Source organism: Zalophus californianus, chromosome 12, assembly GCF_009762305.2.
Source record: "Zalophus californianus isolate mZalCal1 chromosome 12, mZalCal1.pri.v2, whole genome shotgun sequence".
NCBI classification, from domain to species: domain Eukaryota; kingdom Metazoa; phylum Chordata; class Mammalia; order Carnivora; family Otariidae; genus Zalophus; species Zalophus californianus.
In genome coordinates, this window is record NC_045606.1 from 78175283 (window position 1) to 78199413 (window position 24131).

Below are 24131 nucleotides of genomic sequence, written 5' to 3' on the forward strand. Positions count from 1 at the left end.
GGTGGCTCAATATTTTTGCATTCCTTTATTCTTGAACTTTGCTCTGGAATGCAGTTAAATTACTTAAAAACAGTTTGATTTATTTGAAACTTGATTTTAATCCTTATTAGGAGCAATAAAAACAGGGCTAATTTTTTTCTACTACTGAGGCAAGAATTCTCTTGAGTATTTGACCCTCTGTCCATGACTTAGAAGCTTTCCAATCTGGGTGGTAGAAACTGGTACTCCTCTTAGCTCTATGTTAGCTTTGAGGATTATCTCCTGTAATCCTACCACAGAGTGAAAGGATTATCTGTCTGACTTCAAATAGTTTCCTTACATACATGTTCAAATCAATACTCAGTTGAAGACTCCAGGGGGCCCCTCAGCAAACACCTGCAGGTCTCTCCTCTCCTCTTCAGAAGTTTGACCTGCAAACTCTGGGTGCCTTGCCCTCCCTGGACTCACATCTCTGTCTCCTCAAGTCAGAGTGTCCACTGGGATTCTCCTCCCTGGGCCATGGCTCAGAAGCACTCTCCTGGTGCCAAGCGGAGAAAATGAAAGGGCTTATTCATTTGTTTCTCATCTCTCAAGAACCACTTGTATTCATTGTCGTATGCTTAATGTGCTGAAAAGCATTTTTCCACATCGAAAAAAAAATTTTTTTTAATTTTTTTGTTTCAGATGGGAGGGTAAATATAATCCTGTTACTCCACTTTAGACATATGTAGCTTCTTTTTTTTTCCTTTTTTTGACTGCTTTCCCCCATCCTAAATGTAATTCCTGCCCTTCTTATCTTTTAACACAGTTATGCCATTTTGGGGGGTTAAATTCAGTATTTATATTATTTAAATGTGCTAGATAGCTGAGACACGGTATTTACTATGATTTACATGTCATTATTTTGTTTATAATTAATACCTGTCTTTGTTTTTAATATCTTTTTTATTTTGTTTTAAAGATTTTATTTATTTAATTGACAGAGAGAGAGAGAGAGAGAGAGAGAGACAGACAGACAGACAGCAAGAGAGGGAACACAAGCAGGGGGAGTGGGAGAGGGAGAAGCAGGCTCCCCGCCGAGCAGGGAGCCCGATGCGGGGCTCGATCCCAGGACCCTGGGATCATGACCTGAGTTGAAGGCAGACGCTTAACCAACTGAGCCACCCAGGTGCCCCTTTATTATCTTTTTAAAATAGAACTCCAAACTCAATTCCAGGTGGGTAAATCCTCTCTCAACATACTAAAACATCTAAGTATTTTGTCAATTTAATTCACTTGAAGAATTTTTCTGACCTGCTCTCATCAGAACTGGTTGCTTTCTAAGCTCAATCATCACTTGGGGTTTCTATTAACTATCACTATGGAGAGTCTGTCCTCTTTACCACTCATTTTCTCTTCAGGGATCTTAACTACCCCTCTTTCTTTGTTTTCACCTTTGTCTTGAATTGCATTCTCCAGAAATATTTCCCTTTTTAACCATTAGGTTCTATTGAGCTAACTATAATCAGGGGAAAAAAATATCAAGATTTTGATCTTTCATTCTGTAAATGTTTCTTAGTATCAATGGTTAATTTTTTTGAGCAAGGAACTGTGCCAGGCAACAAGGCCCTTGTTCTCACAAAATGTAAATAACTAATGACTTAAGAAATGGGTATTATAACTATGTGATAAGTGACTAGTGAAGAGTACAGATGATAAATGCTAAAAGACTTCAGGTTTTCCAGTCTTTGCTGGAATGATCGAAAACCGCTCTACTATGAAGACAGGACACAAGAAGCTCCTTGCCTGGTGATTCAGAGAGAGGGAGGACTACTCACTAGAACCGGGGGAAGAGGTTACTTGAGGATGAGAAATGCACAAGCAAGTGAGAGATGCATTCCACAAATTGAAGGGGTAAGGAACCTACCTTAATGAATGGTGGAAACTGAATGGCAGGCTTAGAAGGAGACCACAGACTGAGGAATATGGATCTTACTTGGCAGGCAATGGAGAAGAAGCTACTGGTAGTTCTTGAGTAGCCACAGAAAGACATAATAAACCTCTATAGGGAACCGGTGTGTTGAGTGAAGAAAGTAAATACTTAATTTTAATGAATAGAGGATATACCTGAAATGGCTTATCTGATTTTCTAAAAGGGAAGAGAGTCTTTCTTTTATCTCCTCAAATCTCTCTTTTTCTTCCATTGAAACAGTTCCAATTCCATCAGGCCTGGAAAACAAACAAACAAACAGAATCAGTAATTTATACTGATTGAATGTTTACTTTCATATTTTTTATATATCTTTATTTTTAAATATATTTGTATATACATATATCTTTATTATCTCTAGTTCCCTGAAGAATAATTAAGGAAAATGCATATTGGGCCACAGTTATACATATTACTTGCATCTATAATGGAAATTTATGGGGCGCCTGGGTGGCTCAGTTGGTTAAACCGCTGCCTTCAGCTCAGGCCATGATCCCAGGGTCCTGGGATCGAGCCCCACATTGGGCTCCCTGCTCATGCAGGAAGCCTGCTTCTCCCTCTGCCTGCCGCTCCCCCTGCTTGTGCGCGTGCGCTCTCTCTCTCTCTCTCTCTCTCTCTCTCTCTCTCTCTCTCGCTCTCTCTGTGTGTGTCAAATAAATAAATAAAATCTTTATAATGGAAATTTATTTAAAGGAGGTATTTGTAGCCATTTGCTTCATATTCTGACCTGGAATGAATGGAATGGAATTATTCTGTTTTAAACAGCCTTCAAGGTAAAGGATTACAATAAATATTTTCCAGATCTACTGAAAACAATGACTAGTCCTTGAGAATGGTAGTGAAAAGTGTTTTATGTGGTACCAAACATTTGACAAATTGAATAAATATCCCATGGATGAAAATATTATAAAAGCATACTGAATGCAAACTAAAATGTTTTAACTACTTTTCTTCCAAGTAAAAATTAAGCTAATGTGAAACTGGAGATTTCATTCTAATTGTAAAAAACACAGAAAATTTGAATACATTTGGTGATTTACTGCATTATTTTTTTGTTTAAATGTGGGGGCTTATAATTCAAAACAAATAGTTGAATAAAAACTTATAGAGAACACAGATCAGCTATGTTCCTGCATTTTGGGCTCAGCCAAATATCCCTATGGAATCAAGGCAAGTTCACATCAGGACTTTTAGAGGTAGTTAGGAAGACTGAACAGAAATCTTCTTTTACTTAAGATCAGGATTAAAAGTATAAAATATTTCTAATAATGATTTAGAATTTATTCTATATCAGTTTAAGTATCTGGTTGTATATTGGGGCGCCTGGGTGGCTCAGTCATTAAGCGTCTGCCTTCGGCTCAGGTCATGATCCCAGGGTCCTGGGATCGAGCCCCGCATCGGGCTCCCTGCTCGGCGGAAAGCCTGCTTCTCCCTCTCCCACTCTCCCTGCTTGTGTTCCCTCTCTCGCGGTCTCTCTGTCAAATAAATAAACCTTAAAAAAAAAAAAAAGTATCTGCTTGTATAACAGTCATCAAAAATTTTGAACCTATGAACTGTAACTTTGTTAATGCAATAAGACCTATTAATCTCATATTCAAAAAGTGTCTATTTCAACAAAATGAATCCTTTGCACTTGATAAACACCAATCATTTCTTCCTTTATTAGCTTATTTTTCTAAAGATTATATTTTAGTTCCCAAAGACTTATGTACTTATAATTTTAACTAATTTTTAATACTTATGGATAAGATAGGTAGAAATGATTATGAAAAACAAAGAAAAATGAATGCTTGATATATCTTTCCCCAGAAGATTGCTATTTGGCGCTCCCACTCTTGTTTCACATATAAACATGTGTGTGCATGTGTATCTTTGATGCTTGCGACTACTCAATTAGGATAAAAGCAATTAAAGTTATACCTGAATCATAATGACCTAAAGACCTTTTACTCATCTCAAAGCATCATTTAAGTCTGAAAAAATTTTTGCCATTATAGAGTAAATAATTTATTATTTCAGAAACGCACATGCTGCTGGAATTTATGCTTTGAAAATCTTACAATTATACTTCATTCCTAAGTAGGGAAACATCAATTATTTTATTTCATAGTCAGAATAGTACATTCTACCGGAATGTATTTTCGATGTGAACTGCAGAAAAACTAATGGCAAATACTGGTCTTTCAAATATTTTTAGGAAGGAGAAAAGAAAGTCTGATCTATAAATTACAAAATAATGAACTCTGAGCTAACCCCAATACTTTATAATAATTTATCCTATTACAATAATTTATAATATAATAGATTTTTTCACATATTACTTCAGAGTCAATTCCCACTGAGCTAACGATAGCACAAAACCAAGACTATAACTTAAGAGTAAGTATAACAATGATCACAAAAGTTCAAGCAGAGAGTATTATATATATTATTAACTTGGGAATTTGAGCATTCAGATGCAAACTATAACTACATTGTGTTATCATAAAGATAGCACAGAAATCCATACCACAAAGTTGTGGGTCAGCATTTCACTATATACACCTATGCAAACTTGGTGAAAAAGAATAAAGAACTTATATATTTATTATTCTGACCACTGATACGGTTCTTTGGCTTTGCTGACAGATACCACATGGTTATATTAGAGTGAATTTTACTGTTTGCTCCAACTGTCAAAGGAGATTGTGATTCACAGCGATACAGCAAGTCATCCTGTCATATTAAACTTCACTGGGGCACCTCGCCTACCCGGCACAATGGAGCCAGGGGTTTAGGTGATGAAAAGCGAGAAAGGTAAGTCAGAGGAACATCACTTGTGTCAACTTTCACTAAGATAAAGATGGTTATATACAGTGAAAGGCTGTCATTTTAGTGAGTTTATTATTAAATTCAGTATACACCTGACAAGTTAAATACAATAGTATTTTGGACCTGTCCTTATTTACATGCCTTTTAGTGCATACACCAGACTATGTACTGAATATTAGGTATATGAAGTGGACATCTATACCTAAGTGATTGGGAATAAAATAAATAACAGCTTTGCTACAGTCATGCCTAAAGCTCCTTCTAAAATTATTTTTCCTGGGGCGCCTGGGTGGCTCAGTTGTCAGTCAGCTCAGGTCATGACCACGGGGTCCTGGGATCCAGCCCTGTGTCAGACTCCTTCCTCAGCTCGAATCTGCTTCTCCCTCTCCCTCTCCCTCTGTCCCTACCCCTGCTCCTGCTCTGTCAAATAAATAAATAAAATCTTTTAAAGAATATTAAAATTATTCTTTCCAATAAACGCAAACATGTCCTATGTCATCAATATCTTCCTTGTCATAGCCATTATTAAAATAAACATAACAATGATAAATAAGAACATTCTAAATATGCCCCTGGTACTGTGCTGTTTTATACGCATACACAGCAACCCATTCTCCAGACTTCAAGAAAGGAAGCTGCTGAAGCTCAGGAAGGTTCGGTGACTTCCCCAAGGTCGCACAGCTAGAAAGAGTAGAAGCCTGGACTTGAACACCTAGGTTCTCTTGCATTCTAAATCTGGCGCTCTTAGCGCCCATGTCTTATTCTCTTTCCCCTATATTTCACAGAAAATAATAAAGAGGAAAAAAATCTCTGTTAAAAAATGTAAACTGGGGCACCTGGGTGGCTCAGTTGGTTAAGCGACTGCCTTCGGCTCAGGTCATGATCCTGGAGTCCTGGGATCTTGTCCCACATCGGGCTCCCTGCTCAGCAGGGAGTCTGCTTCTCCCTCTGACCCTCCCCCATGTGCTCTCTCTCTCTCTGTCATTCTCTCAAATAAATAAAATCTTTAAAAAAAATGTAAACTGTATCTGAGAAGTAATGTGGAATATTTTAAATATACTTACCTCAGACATTTTCTATATTACTTATATAAGGCAGAAAGCTTAAATACCAATAAAATTTCAAATATCTGCTCCTGAATCAGTAATTCTTTACTTTTTAAAAAGATTTTATTTATTTATTTGAGAGAGATAAAGAGAGCATGCACAAGCAGGCGGAGCATCAGGCAGAGGGTGAGAGAGAAGCAGGCTCCCCGCTGAGCAGAGAGTGAGACATAGGGCTCCATCCCACGACCCTGGGATCATGACCTGAGCCAAAGGCAGATGCTTAACCAACTGAGCCACCCAGGCACCACTGATAAAAAAAAAAAAAATCTCAACAAAGTCAGTCCTTAAAATTTATACTTGCAGGAGGCAGCTTTAAGAGAAACTTAAACTACTTGTATTCTATGAACATTCATCTAGTAGACCCAGGGTAATAGAGATTTAAAATAATAGCTTTATAAACTCAGCTTATAAATTAATTGCTGTCAGCTGTACCTTCAAAACATATCCCAAGTATGGTTACAACCTCCTTAGTCTCCCTCTTCTAGTCTTTTCTATGTCAGAGTATTGGTAACACACTACAGCGAGCCTTTTCCAAGCCTAAGCCATACCTTATAATGCTAATACTCATTCCAAAAGCCAAAATTCGTATAATGATCTGCAAGACCTTACAGGACACCCCCCCACACACACACACACTCACTCTGATCTTCTCTACCCCTCCTAGCAGGTCCCTTCACTCTAGCCACTCCGGCCTCCTAGCTATTCCTCAAACACAGGACTCAAACTCACAGGCCTCAGGGCCTTTGCACATGCTGCTCCCTGGGAGGGTCTTTCCCGAGGCACACAGGGCTTGCTCCCTGTCTTCTCATGTCTACCCACATGACTCAGGATTAATGAGGTTACCTCTAACCACCTGCTGTAAAGGTGTAATCTTTCATTCCCACAGGTCTCTTCTCCTTTAGCACGTTTTATTGCTGGTCATTGTACATAATATGCCATCACCCCACATGTGATAGATCTGTTTATTGTTTGCCTCCTTTGTGCTGCACCCCTGGTACCCAGAATGGCAGCTGGCAAATTGATGCTAAATGCTAAACGGCAAATAAATGCTAAGGACGTGAATAAACAATACACCGAATATAAAAATACCAGGTATAGCAGATAATAAAAACTCATGAATGAGTAATATCACAAATATTGCTTATTAGTATTAATAGGGCATACATTAATTGGAATGTTTTAAATCATTTAACGGTACGTAAAATGGGAAATTTTTTGAAAAGCAAACAGTACAGGAATAATAGTTAAGTACTCTGGGTAAAAAGATCTGACAAAAGTTAGCTGTTTTTACATTTAGCATAAAATTTTTAGTATTTACCTGCCATTTTAATTATTAGTGAAATCATTTGCTTTAAGTCTCAATAAAAGAATTTTCCCCCCGAGGTAACAAAAGTAAAATAAGTAATGCCTCTTTGATACTGATAAAAAGACAATGTTAAAATATGGTTATTGAAAATTCTAAAGTAAAAGGCCAATTTTCTGATTTGAATGTTAATTGGAGCTTAATTCTATGACCGATAAATAAATAGTAAAGTTGTCCCAAGAAAAAAAGGGCATTCTCATGTCTCAAGATTTAAACTTATCATTTTTTTTCCTGGGGCCTGTAGTTATTGAGATCACATGATTTTTGTAAGAATAATGTTCCATGAAAGTTTAAGATATGAGCAAATTATAAAAGAAAGTTTAATGGTAGACGCATTTCCTTTATTTATAGATATAAACAAGTTAGGACACAGAACTTCCTTCTGGCATTACATAATAAGCAAAGGGACAGCAAATGTAGTTAGGTCTGTGTTAATTATACTGGAAAGATTCTTAAAAAAAGGAATTCGCACACAATGGAACTCTGCCACTGATGCTCAACATCTTCCTCTTACATCTATCTGCCTATGGGTCTCATTCTGCCTTCAGAGAAAGCATCATATGCAGGCGCACGTACACACACACACACACACACACACACACACACACACACACACACACACACACACACACACACACACACACACACACACACACACACACCCTTTTTTGAAAGGCAGATTTGTCCAAAAATAGTTCCTATACGTATTAAGGCCTATACAAATTTATTTTATTAAATTCCTACATGAACGAAGAGATCTCATGACGGATTTTAGAACTCGTGCTATTCATCAATCTGGAAGATTAGGCATTTAGAAACAAACAGAATCCATTCTGTATTCTGGCCCTCTTGTCATCACTATCAACTCTTTCTGTAAAAAAGTACAATGTAAGCTCTAAATTGAGAAGGGTGTTTTTGAAAGACTACTCAGAAACAAGAGAGAGGAACAGTATTATCTTCTCCATCTTCTACCTCTCATGGCTTTTGAGGTAGTTCTGATAAGAAATTAGTTTCTATGAAGGAAAGAATCATTACATTATATTTCAAGAAAGATCTAAGAGGAAAAGAGTGTGAAACTGGGTTGTAGAGTCAGGCATTTGAGCAGAAGAGCAAACATCAATGAGGGAATGTGCTTAAATATTTAAATATGGACTAACCTCATAGCTTCACTTCCCTTGAACAGTTTATAGTTCATACATTTTATGGTCCTTTTTTCCAGTATAATATAACCTTTCAGAGGCCCATAAAGAACAATAAGAACGAATTTTAATACCCATTTCATCCGGCTGCCAACAGGTTTTTAAAAAACAATGCTCCTGAAAACATCCTCCAAAAAAGAGGGTTAGAAAGCCCAAGGATTTTTTCTGGTCTCAAATTATGAGACCTTGCTGGAGGTCCATAATGGAAGCAAGGCATATTAAGGTGTTTGAGAAGTCTGATAGTAAAGAAATCGGTTTGACATCACTTCTCAAAATTATTTAATCATGGGATCTCTCCACAATTCCCACTTAAAAAGCATCATTTAGTGCTGACAAGCCATCTGTTTTATTATTTAATGAAAACTGTAACATATTCCATGGTTATTTTCTCAATCGTTTTATCAGCTAGACCAACCTCTAGATACTTGAGGGATAAAAGTGTCCTTGGTTTTATAATCTCTAGGAGTCTGTATGTTGCCTGGAACAGAGTCCTCAGGAACTAATACCCCTGGAGTTAACATTGTGTAGGCAAGTCTGGTAAATTGATGAGCTAGATTTCCCAACCCCCTCCCTCCCCAGCTCATCAAGTACCATCCTTTGTCATGGCAGTTTGGAGGCTTGCAATAAAAGCTATTTTGCAAGCAATGACAGGGCCGATGACCAAGTTCATGGTGATTCTGAGTTTCTTAGAGGCTTCTTTTCATGTGCCCTCTCCCATGAGGAATGTGGGACATCTTAGCTTCCTCTAGACAAAGTGGGAAGGGGAGAGACACGTAGGGAGTAGCATTTCTGGACTGTCAATTCTGCTCACAGCACAGCAGGTAAAAGTCACTTTGCACTTCGTGTATTTCCCATCAATGTCCATTTGTGAAGAGAATAAAAAGGAGAGGAAGACACAGCATGAGAATAAGAAATGATGGAAAGAGAAGGAAGAAAACAACAGTCTCATATTTCTGTTCCCTAACCTAGAACACGTCTTACTGTTCCAAACAAAATGGTACCTCATTTGGATGGTCATATATTGGTCACATAATCAGTGTCCTTTAATTTTCCCGGAAGTTTTACTTATCCAGAAGAAATTAATTGACCCTTACGTTCACTGAGCTAGAAGAAACATTTTCTAGGAGAAAATACTTCGCAAATGAAATTTTAAAATCCTGTTTTCTTTCCAAGCACTCCTCCCTAATTCTTATTTGTATTTCCTACTGTAGTCTATTTTCTTTGGAGGTTCTAAAAAACAAGATACTTCTTAAAAAATGCAGTAATTGGACTCTATGAAGGTATGAGATCTTGTGACTCAGCTTTTTGTTAAGTTACTGACAAACATACAGGTCATGGACAGTAATCAAGGTGTTTGATAACTGGCCTCTCCTGGAATCAAACTAAATTCATTACTGCACATCATTCTACAAGTCAAGAGAAATAAAATATCATGGTGATTTTTAGACAAAAATAAAGAGCATAAGATTGGTAGTATTCTCTGATAGGTCATCTTTGACCCATACCTAATATTATTTTAACAAACCAATTTTTTAGTTAAAGGTCTATATGAACGTAATTTAGGAGAGCAATTCAGAAAAAGACAAAAATTAAAATTTCTTTAGATGTCCCAATTATAAATAATAGGTAATATTCTTTTGTAAATATAATTCCAGTTTTCATTCTATAAAATCTAATCATAACTTTTTTTTTTTTAAGATTTTATTTATTTGACAGAGAGAAACACAGCAAGAGAGGGATCACAAGCAGGGGGAGTGGGAGAGGGAGAAGCAGGCTCCCCGCGGAACAGGAAGCCCGATGCGGGGCTCGATCCCAGGACCCTGGGACCGTGACCTGAGCCGAAGGCAGCTGCTCAACTGACTGAGCCACCCAGACACCCCTAATCATAATGTTTTAATTCTGATTTGTAATTGGATTATTTTTTAATTCTTATAATGAAGTATCAACATCTCACATTATTCAAAAATCCTAATATATGCTTTTTTAATAGAAGCATCATACTTCATTTTATGGATGTACCAGAATTTATTAATCCAATATTCCATTTGAATTTAGACTTTTTCCCTGTATTTCTTCCTCCATAGAGTATATAATATACTTATATTCTTACATATATATACAATCTTAACACTATAATTTTTTTAACCCATCTCTTATTATTTCCTTGGGGTAAATTCCTTTTTTCTTTTTTTAAAGACTTTATTTATTTATTTTACACACACACAGAGAGAGAGAGAGAGAGAGAGAGAACGAGAACAAGCAGGGGGAGTAGCAGGGGGAGAGAGAGAAGCTGGCACCCCCTGAGCAGGGAGCCTGATGTGGGGCTGGATCCCAGGACCCTGGGATCATGACCTGAGCCGAAGGCAGATGCTTAACCGACTGAGCCACCCAGGTGCCCTCTTGGGGTAAATTCCTAAAAGCATATTGTTAGTTTAAGTGGTGCTGTGGATTGAAGTGTGTCCACCCTGAATGAAAATCATATGTTGAAGTCCTATCCCCCAATGTTAGTACATTTGGAGATGAGCCGCTTAGGAGGTAATTAAGGTTAAAAGAGGTCAGTCATAAGGGTAGAGCACTAATCTGATAGGACCAGTGGCCTTATGAGAAGAGCAAGAGTGAGATTTTCTCTGAGGACAGAGGGAGAAGGCAGTCATCTGCAAGCCAGGAAGAGAGTCTCCCCCAGAACCTGACTGCTGGCCTCTGACTTCCGTCTCCAGAACTGTGAGAAAGTACATTTCTATTGTTTAAGCCACCTAGTTGATGGAATTTTGTTATGGCAGCCCAAGCTAAGGCAAATGTAATGATATTTTCAACATTTGATACTACAAAATTGCTTTTTAAGAAAGTACTTATCAGTTTGCACTGTGACCCATGTGCGTGAAATGATTAATTTCCCTGCAACCTCATCAACTGCGGTTTTTATCATTTGTTATAATCATTTTCAATTTTATACATAAAAAGGTATTTCATTGTCTTAATCTATTAATTTCTGTGTGGTAAAATGATACAATTTTTCTGGTTTACACAGGGTCTTTCCATGGGTCATAAAAATCATTGCATTTGATTAAGAACAATAGTTAATTGTGAACTCTACTAAGGGCCCCAATATTTCACCCATAAAATTTGTAAACCAATGGTCCCATGTCATTCATTTCCTTACTTAACAGATATTTACTGAGTACCTGCCTAGGTCCTGGGGATACTACTAGTGTTACGGAACTTGGACTGGATCGCCCGACGGAAGAACCAAGGGGCACTTGCAGATCTTGGAGATAAGAGGTTTATTTAATGCCAGTGGGCTCAGAGAGTGCTCTCCAAAGGTCTGAGCCCCGAGCACAAAGGGAGCAATTTATACACTTCTACTTCTGCATACTTGGCACTTTTGGCGCGTGCGTGAAGCAGGGCAGGGAGAAGGACCAGGACTGGTGCGTGAGGGAAGCACAGCAGGGAGAAGAAGCCGGAAGAGCCCCGGGGCAAGGACTGGGACTCTCTTGCTGGCTCGGTCGGCCATCTTAGGACACAGATTTTCCTTATCACAAGCACAACAAAAATGTCTCCTGCCCTAACAGAGTTTATAATAGGGAAAGGCGTAAAAAAGAAAAATCAGACAGTAATGTACAATTACACCAAAGAAGGGCAAAAGTACAAAGCTTTGAGGTAGTATGGATTTTCGGGGAAGGACTCAGTTTGGGATGATATTGAAGTTGAGATGTGACAGACGAGCAGCAGTTAATCAGGTGCAACCTGAAGTAGAGGTTATAGAAAGGGCTCCAACAGGTTCTCCAGAGAGATGTTTAAATATTTTTTTTTTCAAAACGGAAATTTTATCATGTGACTTCTGCTCCTAGTATAGCGGATCGACTTGATACCCCAAATAAACCTTTTCACTACAAAACACCTAAACACTGCATAAGTTATAACAAGCATATAGTTAAATGCGGTAAACTTCTAAGAAAGTCAAACTCTCCAAAGGCTAGGAAAATGAAAAAATGAACCAGAAACTGGAACCAAAGTAGGGATGAATATAAACATCAGGGCTGCCTTGGGGGAAAATGTGTGTACTAAGGAAGCTTTACAGCCGTGTTTAAGAGAATGCACCACTGGGTCTGCGACCCCACAGATCGCTGAACCTGAGATTCCTGCAAAGACTGGGACCCATGAATGGGCTGTACTCTCAGTTAAAGGATGGTCCAGAAAGAATCAATATTCTTGTAATGGGGAGCCAACAAGAAAATCTGTTTCTACATCTAAAGAGGGAGTGAAGGAGTCTTTCCTGAGAATATGCACCATATGCCTGGCCTCATTAAACTGGGAACTACCTATGCAATCAAGAAATCGCCAAGATAAGAAAATAAAGTAGCTCCAGTAGCACCTCCATCACCAAATAAAAGAGCAAATCCTCTTTAAAAGAAAGTATTCTCAAACCAGGCCTTGTAGAATTCTCATGAATTTCAAGTATATTTGCTTACTAAAAACAAAACAAACAAAAAAACCCCAAACACTAGCTGAATAAGAAAACAGAGACCATGGCAAAAATATCAGCGGAAATAAGACATAAACACCTAGAAAATTTAGTTATTGAAATTGATCAGAATAGAATTTATAAAAGGTCTAAGGAAAAAAGGGGGTGGATAAAAACCAAGAATCAAATCAGAGATGTTCAGAAACAATCAAATGGGTTTTAAAAAGAACCCAATAGTATTTCCAGAACTAAAATATTTAGTAATTGAAATTAGCAATATATGGGTTGAAAAGTAGATGTTATAGCTAAAGAGAATTAAGTAGAGAAAAGGTTGGCAAACTATAGCCCACCACCTGTTTTTATGAATAAAGTTTTATTAGAACACAAACCACAAGGGGCACCTGAGTGGCTTAGTCAGTAAGTGTCTGCCTTCAGCTCAGGTCATGATCCCAGGGTCCTGGGATCAAGTCCTACATCGGGCTCCCTGCTCAGCGGGAAGCCTGCTTCTCCCTCTCCCCCTGCTTGTGTTCACTCTCTCGCTGTGTCTCTGTCAAATAAATAAAATCGTTTAAAAAAAAAAAAGAACACAAACCACACTCACTCGTTTACATATTGCTCATGGCTCTTTTTGCACTAAAACACAGAGTTGAACAATTGTAGCAGAGACCATACGACCCACAAAGCCCAAAAGACGTATTATGTTTACTATCTGGCCCTTTATAGAAAAAACTTTGCCAAGTTCTGAGTAGAAGAGAACTAAAAATATAACAAAGAATGCAGCTGGAGAAATAAGTAGACAGAATATGTATTACAGACATTAAAAGAGATACAGAAGATAAAATGCCTCATATATGATCCTTGGAATTTTAGAAAAGAGTGAGATTAGAGGAGAAACAGTATTTAAAGAGATAATAATATTCCAGGATGATGGCAAACATGGATCTTCACATCCAAATCAGAGTAAATTCAAAGAAATCCACACTTACTCAATATCAGGGCACATGGATCAGAAATCCACAGGAATCCCAAACAGAATCCATGAAAAGAAATCCACATGTGGATATGTTATAGCAAACCCACAAAACACTAAAGAACAAAATAATCTTGAAAGTATCTGGAGAGCAAAGACTAATCCTCCTCAAAAGAATGGCAATTTGATTGTGAACGGCCTTTGTATTGGTAATAGAGGAAGCCACAAGGAAATAGAGTATTATCTTCAAAGTTCTGAGAGAAAGTAACTGTCAATCTAGAACTGCACACCTAGCAAAATTTTCTTTATAAAATGTGGATGAAACAAGCACAATTCCAAATAAAAATTCACTATCTATAGGTGCTCCATTATCAGAAATTCCAGAGAATATACTTTAGGAAAAAGGAAAATAATTTCTAAATCTAAGCAAGTATTGAGTACAAAACAGAATACAAATAAACAAGGACACCACTAAAATACCAGGCAAAATAAGCATGTGAGAGAGGAAGGGCATGGCTGGAGCAAAATGTTCCACTCTTAGAAGGAGAGGAAATTTGTTGATTACCATAAAACTAAAAATATAAGCAATATGCACAGTAAAATCTCAATGTTGGAAAATGTAAACTATTGAGGAGGAAAAAATAGAAGATTCTGGATGAAACAAGAAGGCAAGAAAAACAAAAAGCTTACAAACATGAGTCAAAAAAAAAAAAAAGGCCAAAATCAAATGGTAGAAATGAATTTACTTGCATCAACACACATGCTAATTGTAAATGGACTAAGTGGATTAAAAAAAAAAAAAGAAATTGTCATAATGGAGAATTAAATCAGAATCTAGTTTGCTATTTATAAGGTACACTAAAACACAAAAATACAGAAAGGCTAAAAGTATGAATAAACATATCAGACAAATACCCACCAAAAGAAGGTTACATTAATAACCATCTAAGTAAACTTGAATGCAAAATGCATTGATAGTTATTAAAAGGATCATTAGATAATAATAATTTCCATTTACCAGGAAGATTTAACAATTTAAAACTTGAATGTGCCTTAATAAATAACCTCAAGTACAAAGTATGATACAAAGTAACAATTGGCCTAAGCAGAAGGAAGAAACCACATGGTAGTGACAACTTTCCACTCACCAGTCACCGAAAATACAAGAGGACTTTGCAGCATGTTTTAGTACCAGAAAGTAACAAAGTGCTTTAAATTAAAAAAAGGATGGGGCACATCACAGGGAGTAAGCCTAAAAGAGCTCTCAGTGGCTCAAGGTGGAACGATCTGAGCAAGAAAATAAAAGCAGTATCAGATTATAACCCAAAGTATCAAATAACTACATATGAATCGGATTGATATAAACAAATGGTTGATTAAATAGAGGAGAATGGACAATTTTCCTTGCAGAAGAATTCCAAATGAAGTATGTAACTGGTCCTCCCTCTGGGAAATGCCATTTAATTCCACTTGAGTGTGAGGTGGACCTAGTGACTTACTTTCAAAAAATATAGAGAAAGCAAAGTACTATCTTTAGAGTGGAGAAACCTGGCATATATTACCTTACCCACGTGATCATGGCTAACATGACCAGTGATGTCCTCTGGGTATCATGTACTCCCTGATAGGCTGGGAGAAGAGAGCATTTATCTCTTCAAAAACCCATCACCTCTAACCATGAAAATGTCACACAAACCCAAGTTGAGGGATGTTTGACAAGATACTCGACCAGAACTCCCCAAAACTGTCAAGGCTGTGAAAAAGAAGACAAGACCGAGGAACAGCCACAGATCAGAGGAGCCATGACAATTGAAGGCAGCATGAATGGCATCCTGAGTTGGACCTTGGGACAGAACAAAAGGACATCAATAACAAGGACAAAAAAAAATGGACTGGGAAATCCAGATAAGAACCGGTAGTCAGTTAACGGTAACGTGCCAATGTTGGTTTCTTAAGTTTTGACAAATGTGCCATGCTAATATAGGATGGAACATTAGAGGGAACAAATACAGAAATTCCCTGTAATATCCTTCCAATATTTCTGCAAATCTAAAATTATTCTAAAAAGTTGATTTTTAAAAAAATTAATGAAAAGGGGAAGGAGCAGTCTAGTTCAACAAAGCCGAAAGTTACATTATTGAAAAGACTAATAAAGTTTACGAACTTTTGGCACGATGAACTGGGGAGAAAAAAGAGAAGGTAAAAATAAACAATATTACAATGTGCAAAAAGCAGGTAGAGCAAAAAGTACAAAGAGAACAATGTGAACTTAATATCAATGCATTTGAAAACTTAGATAAAATGCACTATTTCTTGAAAAGCCGTAACCTGACAAAACTCAGTCAAGAGATAAACAGAAAGCTTGTATAGTACTTTAACTACAAAATAAACTAATGCAGTAGGTAAAAATCTTTCCACATATAAGTCTCAAAGCCCAGATAGTTTTAAAGATGAGTTATTGATAAATATTAAAAAAAAAAAAGTCATTTGACACTTATCCAGAGCAAGCTGGAAAGCTCCCCGAACTCATTTTATATGGCTATGATAACCTGGATACCACATTTTGACAGGAGCAGTGGGAGAAAGGAAAACAGTAGGCCAATTCTGTGCGTCAACATAGATCTAGGGGCACCTGGGTGGCTCAGTTAAGTGTCTGGCTCCCGGCTCGGCTGGGAGCCTGCTTCTCCCCCTCCCTCTGCCTCTTCCCTGCTCATGCTCTCTCTCTCTCTGTATCTGTCTCAAATGAATAAATAAAATCTTTAAAAATAAATAAAAAAAAAATAAATAAATACACATCTAAAAACCCTAAACTGACTGGTAATAGTAACAGTAAGTGGTATAGATGTGCACAGATAGCTTTTTATGTAACAGCATTACATACTACATTCTTAAAAAACTTTAGTACATTAGAAAATTACATGGAAATCCAACTGAAGACCCCAAACTTTTCCACACCTAATTCTAGACACGAAGAAGGCTCTAAAGGTCCCACGCTTAAGAAAAGCTACACTAGTGGGTAGCTCTTGCATCTGTTGTTAACCTGATTTGAACGCTAACACGTATTGAAGAAATCCTTTGTCTTCTCTCTTCCTTAATGATTTTCCTTCAGTAGGCTCTTTTGTGCATTATTTCAGAAAAATCTCGAGCTTTATGCTGTGAATGAATGGTGTGGAGGGAAAACAGAGGTAACTGACCTTAATAACTATTCCTCGGGTTGCAGTCTAGGGACTCACTTACCCTGGGTGACTGGGTTCCTGACTCCTGCTTTCGGCCACATCTTTGCCACTGTCACGTTAGGGCCCACAGTGTTTTCCAGCAACGGGAGGTACACGGCATTGATAGAGTTATTCATCGTGAACAGATGAGAAACTGAGGCTCAGACAGGACCAACTGCTCAAAATGAAATAGGAGAGCCAGGGCAGGGAGGCAGATGTTCTCCTAGCTCAGTGCTATTTGCCACATACTAAGTCTCTTCACCTACCACTCCCTTTCTGTTTTTGTCTGTCTTGTTTTGAAAGGCGTAACGACTTTGCTCTAGTAGTGAACTCCAAGCTCGGTGGGGACAGATGACATTGCTGGGCAAGCCTGACTGAGGCAGATCTGAAGTTGTTCTATAGTTTCGGATAGAATCCACAAAGAAGCCTCAGGGTATACTGAGGAGGTACTCATTGGTCACCGTCCCTTCCACCTTTGCACCAGTAGGATGAAACCTGTTCACCTGGCCACATTACATGAAGACAAATCTTGTTTACAGCATTTGATCTGGTTGCCCACCTGTCCCAGAAGCGAGTCTCCAGATTCGCAACTGATAGGACATTTACACTTATTTTCTCTACGTCATATATCAAAGACTAGCACGAAGAAGTGGTAAAGGAAAAAAAGAAAGTCGTAAGGAAAATCCTTGATGAGCCTATTTGATGCAATCATCCATGATTTTACTCACAAAGGCATCATGGTCTCTAAAATTAGAGACAGGAAGTTGAGGCACAATTTCTGAAGTGATAAATAAGAGGAAATGTTATCATCTATGAAGACAGAGACATCGTCATATAATAACGTGACTGATCCCACGGAGGCCACCTACTACTCTGTGACATAACCTGGAGTCCAGAGAAAGTAGGGATTACTTTGTATATGCACTCCAGTCATGTCGTCGTCCGGTACCTGTACTTGAAAGCTGGTGCAGCTGAGCTGGCCCTTGTCGGGTGCGGAGCAGGCCGCAGACGGCCCTACTAAACTGCCCCAGAGCCCATGAAGACATTGGACACACACACCTTACGGTAAACGGACACATAAAAGCCATTCTGTGTTGCTGCTTAACCTTCCCCACCCTCAGCCTGACTAGCAAAACCGAGATGTATAACCACACATATCAACCTAGAACTTTGCCCTGTAATGCATTGTCTCCAAAAGTCTCTTTTCTCCTTGCTGTGGGTCCTCAGCGGCGTAATCGCCGAGTGTGAGGCTGTGTGAGACACATTCCTCCTGCAGGAATGTGTCTGTTTCTGTCCTTGACTCACTTTTTTCTTCCTTCCTTTTTCTCTCTCTTCCTCAGTCTTAGCACCAGCCAGACCTTTTCTGTTTAACTCTATTCTTTTATTCTGAAGCGCTCCGAGTGCTATTCACGGGAGATGTGGTGGCAGAGAGCACCTAGAGAGCTCAAAGCTGGGTAATAAGGATGTGCTCCCGGAAGCATTTCCAATCCAGACAGCACTGTTGTCCTTCACTTCAGTCGATAACAAAAGGCGATCCTTTTTCCTTTTTGAATTTTTGACAGAGGTAGCTCAGGTAATGAGCAAAACGGTGCTCTGAATGCGTGTCTTGACAGACATAAAAATGATCATAAAGAGAGACTATGGCAAGCACTGTAGAAAAGTCAGACTTGACACTGACAGTATTTTCAACAAAAGTCTATATAAATATCAGATACTGCAGACCTGGATAAGAGAAGCTTATGCTCATATGGCGAGGTTGCTAAAACCCGAACATTCTATTAGCAAAAAACTGAAGAGTCTAATTACATATGCGCTGCAGTATTTCCACTTAGCATGAGGTATTGCAGCTCTACCTACTTTTCCCGGTTTTCTCCTCTCACAATTTACATCTCCGTGGCTGACTGGCAAAGGCAAGCATGACAGAAAAACAACTAATCAATACTGATAGAGTATAATTACCATATTTCCCCTTTTACACATGACACCTTAGAGTTTCAGAAAGGTTAAGTGATCTGCCCAACCTGGGTCACTTTGCAGATTTTAGAGCCAGACTCAAGTAGGGATCTTTTGCCTCTTTTTTTATTCTTTCATTGTGACAGCATGACATTTCTGAATGACATCTGTTAGACTCTACAGATTACAGGAAACATCATACCCCTTCAGTTTATCTTAGATAACTTCTACCTTAAACTGAGGTTCAAATTTCCCTAAAACCGGCATTTCTCCTTTTTCTTAAGCTACATGTCACCCAAATGTTGAATCCCAGACCGACTCCAATTTGTTTTATACCACCCAGAGATACCTGAAAATGTACACATTTTAACCTGGAAAATCGATTTAATGTGTAATATTAGGTATAATGCATGCATGAACATATAAACACACCTTAAATTACACTTTACGGTGTGCCATTATAGAGAAAACAATAGTTTTACAGAATAAAAGTAACTATGGCAACCTATAGATTCAAATCAGGCTGCCTCGAGGCAGCAGCTTCCAGGTGCCTCAGTAACTTTCCATTAAAATGTGTCTCAAACACACCCGTTTCGGGGGAAGCATCAGCTGAATTTCCTACTTAATGTTCTCAATTTGATTATCCCTTTCAGTGTTAATGACTACAATAATTTGATCATACACAATTCTCTGGGTGTGTCTGTTTGACTGCAACCTTTTTATCCTCTTGCATTTCCGAGTCCTGCCTAACATTGGGAGACCTGTCTTTTGATATCCACTGGTCGGGAGGAAGACAGACAGAACCAGGAGCTAAGAAACCGGTGTAGTAAAAAAGCCGCTCATGTTGGTTGTCTGTTAGCCATCCCAACTGTCCCCTGTTCTCGCCGCTCCCTTACTGCCCCCGCCCCGCCCCCCCACCCCACCCAGCGAAGTTTGTGGAGTGCAGACAGTTTACTTTGGAGTAATGGGAGACAAGGCTACCGTCTGCAACTTTCCCCTAATTCCCAAGTAAGGATGAGTTCCATAATGAGGTAAAACCCTGAACTGATCCTGAGACTAGAATTGGTTTTCTTTTACTGTGGGATGAGAAGTGGCAACAACGACAACTTCAATTCAAAAATATTTATTGTGGGGGCGCCTGGGTGGCTCCGTCGTTAAAAGCGTCTGCCTTCGGCTCAGGTCATGATCCCGGGGTCCTGGGATCGAGCCCCGCATCGGGCTCCCTGCTCTGCGGGAAGCCTGCTTCTCCCTCTCCCACTCCCCCTGCTTGTGTTCCCTCTCTCGCTGTGTCTCTGTCAAATAAATAAATAAAATCTTAAAAAAAAAATTACTGTGTGCCCACAACATGCAAGGCAATGTGGCACATCCTCCTACAGAGCATAACAGGTGAAGAGAACCAATTTTTGTCTTCAAAATATGACCTTGTGGGATAGAAGGAGGGCAGTGTGTGTGGATTTAGCATGTCGGTTTGCACGATAAAGTTTATAAGGAAACTACAGACAAAAGGTGTTCTGTGTCTGTGTCAACAGAAGTCTTCTTCAAGGAGTTTTATGATACCGGACTATCACAAACTTGGAAAAAGAAACATTACGTGGAGAATAAACAAGTTGCCTGGGTTAAAGATCATGGGGGAGGGGTACTGGGAGAGACGTCTGGGTGGACGGGGCAGGAATGATGTTGAGAAAACCCTGATACTATAGCTTGGAACCTACCTTTAATTTCATAATCAAACAAGAATCTGAAGTTTTCCAAAAGGAGTATAATAAAAGTTAATCTGTAATTCTGAAGGTGATTGCTAGACTGTTGTTGGGAGAAAAAGAAGTAGTAGAGAGATGTATAAAAATAAATAAGCCAGAAGAAAAAGAAGGCTTGAGTGTGGATAGTGCAATGGAAATGATAGGGTGCTATAAAGGCAGAACATTGGCACAGGCAACAGACTGGGTCTAGGAGGTGAAAGAAAAAGATGAATGGAAAATGAATAGGCCATGAATGGAAGTGATATTCACATAACTAATGCAGTCATTCATTCATTAACCAAATGTTTACTGAACACCTATTTTGTGCCAGGAGAGTTACTTTTTGCCAGGCACCCTGTTAGGAGCTAAAAGAGGTACAGGAGCTGGTTTAGTGAGATGATGGACTCAATTTCTTTTTTAAACATGTATTTATTTTAGAGGGGGGTGGACTGGCAGGGGGAGAGGAGAAAGAGAATCCCAAGCAGACCCTGCACTGAGCCCAATGTGGGGCTCGATCTCCACGACCCTGAGATCATGACCTGAGCCAAAATCAAGAGTTGGAGGCTTAACCAACTGAGCCACCCGGGCACCCCAAGATGATGGACTTCATTTTATACACAGAGAGTTGAAAGTGCCAGAACATTCAAGCTGTCAATTGTTGATAGAGACCTATAGCTTAGGAAAGTAATTGGTTTGGAATTCTCTGTATAAAGACAGGTCACTGAAGCTGTGGAAAGGGGCAAGATCACTGAAGTACAATTTTTCTGTGAAGTAGAAAAATTCTCAGAACAGAGCAAGTTCAAGAACAGATGTGAGAAAAGAACTATACTGCACTTGGGAGTCTGGAGGAAAAAAAAAGTTATTAGCAAAGAGATGGTCAAAAATAAATAAGAAGGGAGCCGAGATGAGATAGTGCTGCATCAGGGCAGATAAGCGGCGTCTCAAGTAGCACAAGTCCTTGGAAAGTCCGGAGCATCAACTTTTCAATGGGAGTAAGGGGGGGCGAAGCTGGAGAAAAGGCTACTGGATTAGGTCCTTACCCAGTCTATCTCAAGAAGCCTTGTTGGCAAGGGAGGAGCTAGAAGCCCAATGAGAGGAATGGAGATGGAAATTTGGTTGGGAAGATAAAAGAGAACAATGGAAAGGTAGCTTGACAGCTTAACGATACTTAAGACAATGTGAGCTACCAGTTAAACTCTTTTTTTGACTATTCATGTGCCAGGCACTGTTCGAAGTGCTTGATATACATTAATGCATTTGATCCCTATGATGATTCATGAATTCTGAGAGAGATACTCCGTTATATCTTTCCCACAGATAGGGAAGTTCAGACAAGACTAGAGTATGAGGCTTGCCCTACCTCACACTATTAATTCGTATTACTTTGAACCCAGGCAGTCTGACTTCAGAATCCCTTGACCACTCTGTTCTGTTGTGAGGCTAGTAAAAGCTTACACAGGCTTGTGGGAAGAAAAGAAGTACAGAGAGAGAGAAAGAGAAGGAATAATGGTTGAAACAAGCTAAAAGGGGGATGGGAGAAAGGGTACCTCCTTTGTGGGGGGAACCCCTGAAAAGGTTCCCTGGGAACAGGATTAAGAGAAGAGAGGGACTGAGACACGGAGAGATTTTAAGCTTAGAGGCACATGATGGTTGGGGCCTGCATTAGGTGACTTTTTACCCTTTTGGCTCAAAACACTAAAAGGGGACACTTGTTCCTAAAGTATAGATTAGGGGGGCTCCTTGCTTAGCGGGGAGCCTACTTCTCCCTCAGCCTGCCGCTCCCCCTGCTTGTGCTCCCCCGGACAAATAAATAAAATTAAAAATAAAATAAAATAAAATGAAGTATAGATTAGGGAAGGGGCTAAGAGAAGACACCACATAAACCTCCTTATTTATCTTGCTTTATCAGTGAAAGCTTATTCCACAGTGGAAAAGCAAGAAGCATCAGGTATACACAAACCTATCAGCAAGCCTTACCCAGACATACATATGCATAACAATAGAAATACAGAGGACACTTAAGCTGCGCCACCCTAGTACTAGGTGGTACATAAGAACTAAAAGGCAACTTCTAATCTCATAGATATTCCCTTCCTTTCTCTATCAAGTGGCTTTAACGGCAAAAAGAAACCTAAAGTGCAGCCAACGTAAATCAACAGCATATTGATGTACATTTTTCCTTTGTGAGTTTTTTCCCCGCCTCTTGCAAGAAGTGTTTGCTATTTAAAATCTGTTACTAGGTGATAGGGGCAAAGCACATTTTTCTCTCTTCCCAAGTCAACCCTACACATTTCACTGTGTGTTTGTAAGTAAAAATACCTGTTGCCGTGCACATGAGAGGCGCAGAATGCAAAGCTGTAATGGAGCAGGGTTGGGTCAATGACAGCACCATTTTCTGAATGTTCCATCAGTTCTGTAAGGTAGCAGAGATGTCTGTGACAGCCTCTCACACCATAACGGGCACAGTACTCATCTAACACAAAGACTTGGCCAGGGCTAAACCAACCCTGCAAAAGAAAAAAAAATTTCCTTTCTGTACTAGGATTTGCTTTTCTGCAGGCACTCTTTGACACTGTAAGAAGAAGCTGAATCCAAGTGTCTTTTGACATTTTTTTTTAAATTAGTGGTAGGTTTCATATTATTTTCATAAAGCTAATGTCATCAATTTTGGACCTGATCTGGGACACTCGTAATCGAATACTGTTCTCTCTTCATTGCCACGGCAAGACACGGGCTACCTGCTTTTCTCCACTGTCATTCAAAGTTGGCCAAATTTATTCACAGTATCTAAATCATCAGTCACAGAGAATAACATTCTGAAAAACTTCAAACCCTGTATGAATCAATGATAAAGAGAATGGTTAAAGCAGATACTATAATTGAAACTGCCTAGTTGCCAAAAACATTTTATAAAGTGAACTAAGAAAATTCCAGTTAAGTCTAGTGGTAGTAAACACATCCTATTTGGGAATTTGCATATTTGGGACATTGTTCTCATTCTCTTTGTCCCTCTAGGACCATATAACAAGGGCTAATGGCTTACAATAGTTTCTGGTTCTCTTAAAATGAGATGTGAAGGGTGCGTGTGTGTACGTGGATGCTTGTGAGCCAACTGAACCAGCAGGTAGCCGGCTTGGCTAACAGTGGAGGTCAGGGTTAAGCAGAGTTGCTTTATAAAATGTTTCGATGGATCATATGGTCTAAAAATAAACAGTTTTAAAAGGGGGCAGGATAATTTTGCAAGAGAAGGAAAAGATGGGTGAGAAATGCAAAAAGGTACAGCAGCAGTAACACACAGAAGAATAGGGGAGAAAAAAGCGCACTCAAATACTGTGGTGATGGTGCAGGCGCTCAACTAGACAGACAAC

At 39.0% G+C, this 24131-nt stretch overlaps 1 protein-coding gene across 1 annotated transcript in view; it reads right to left on the reverse strand.

The window, feature by feature from the left end:
• The window catches only part of CADPS2 (calcium dependent secretion activator 2), a 509442-nt gene that overhangs the window by 118426 nt on the left and 366885 nt on the right, over positions 1–24131 (reverse strand). The window contains 2 exon segments of the mRNA XM_027573409.2: positions 2086–2187; positions 23083–23270. Coding sequence (XP_027429210.1) covers positions 2086–2187; positions 23083–23270 — 290 coding nt within the window.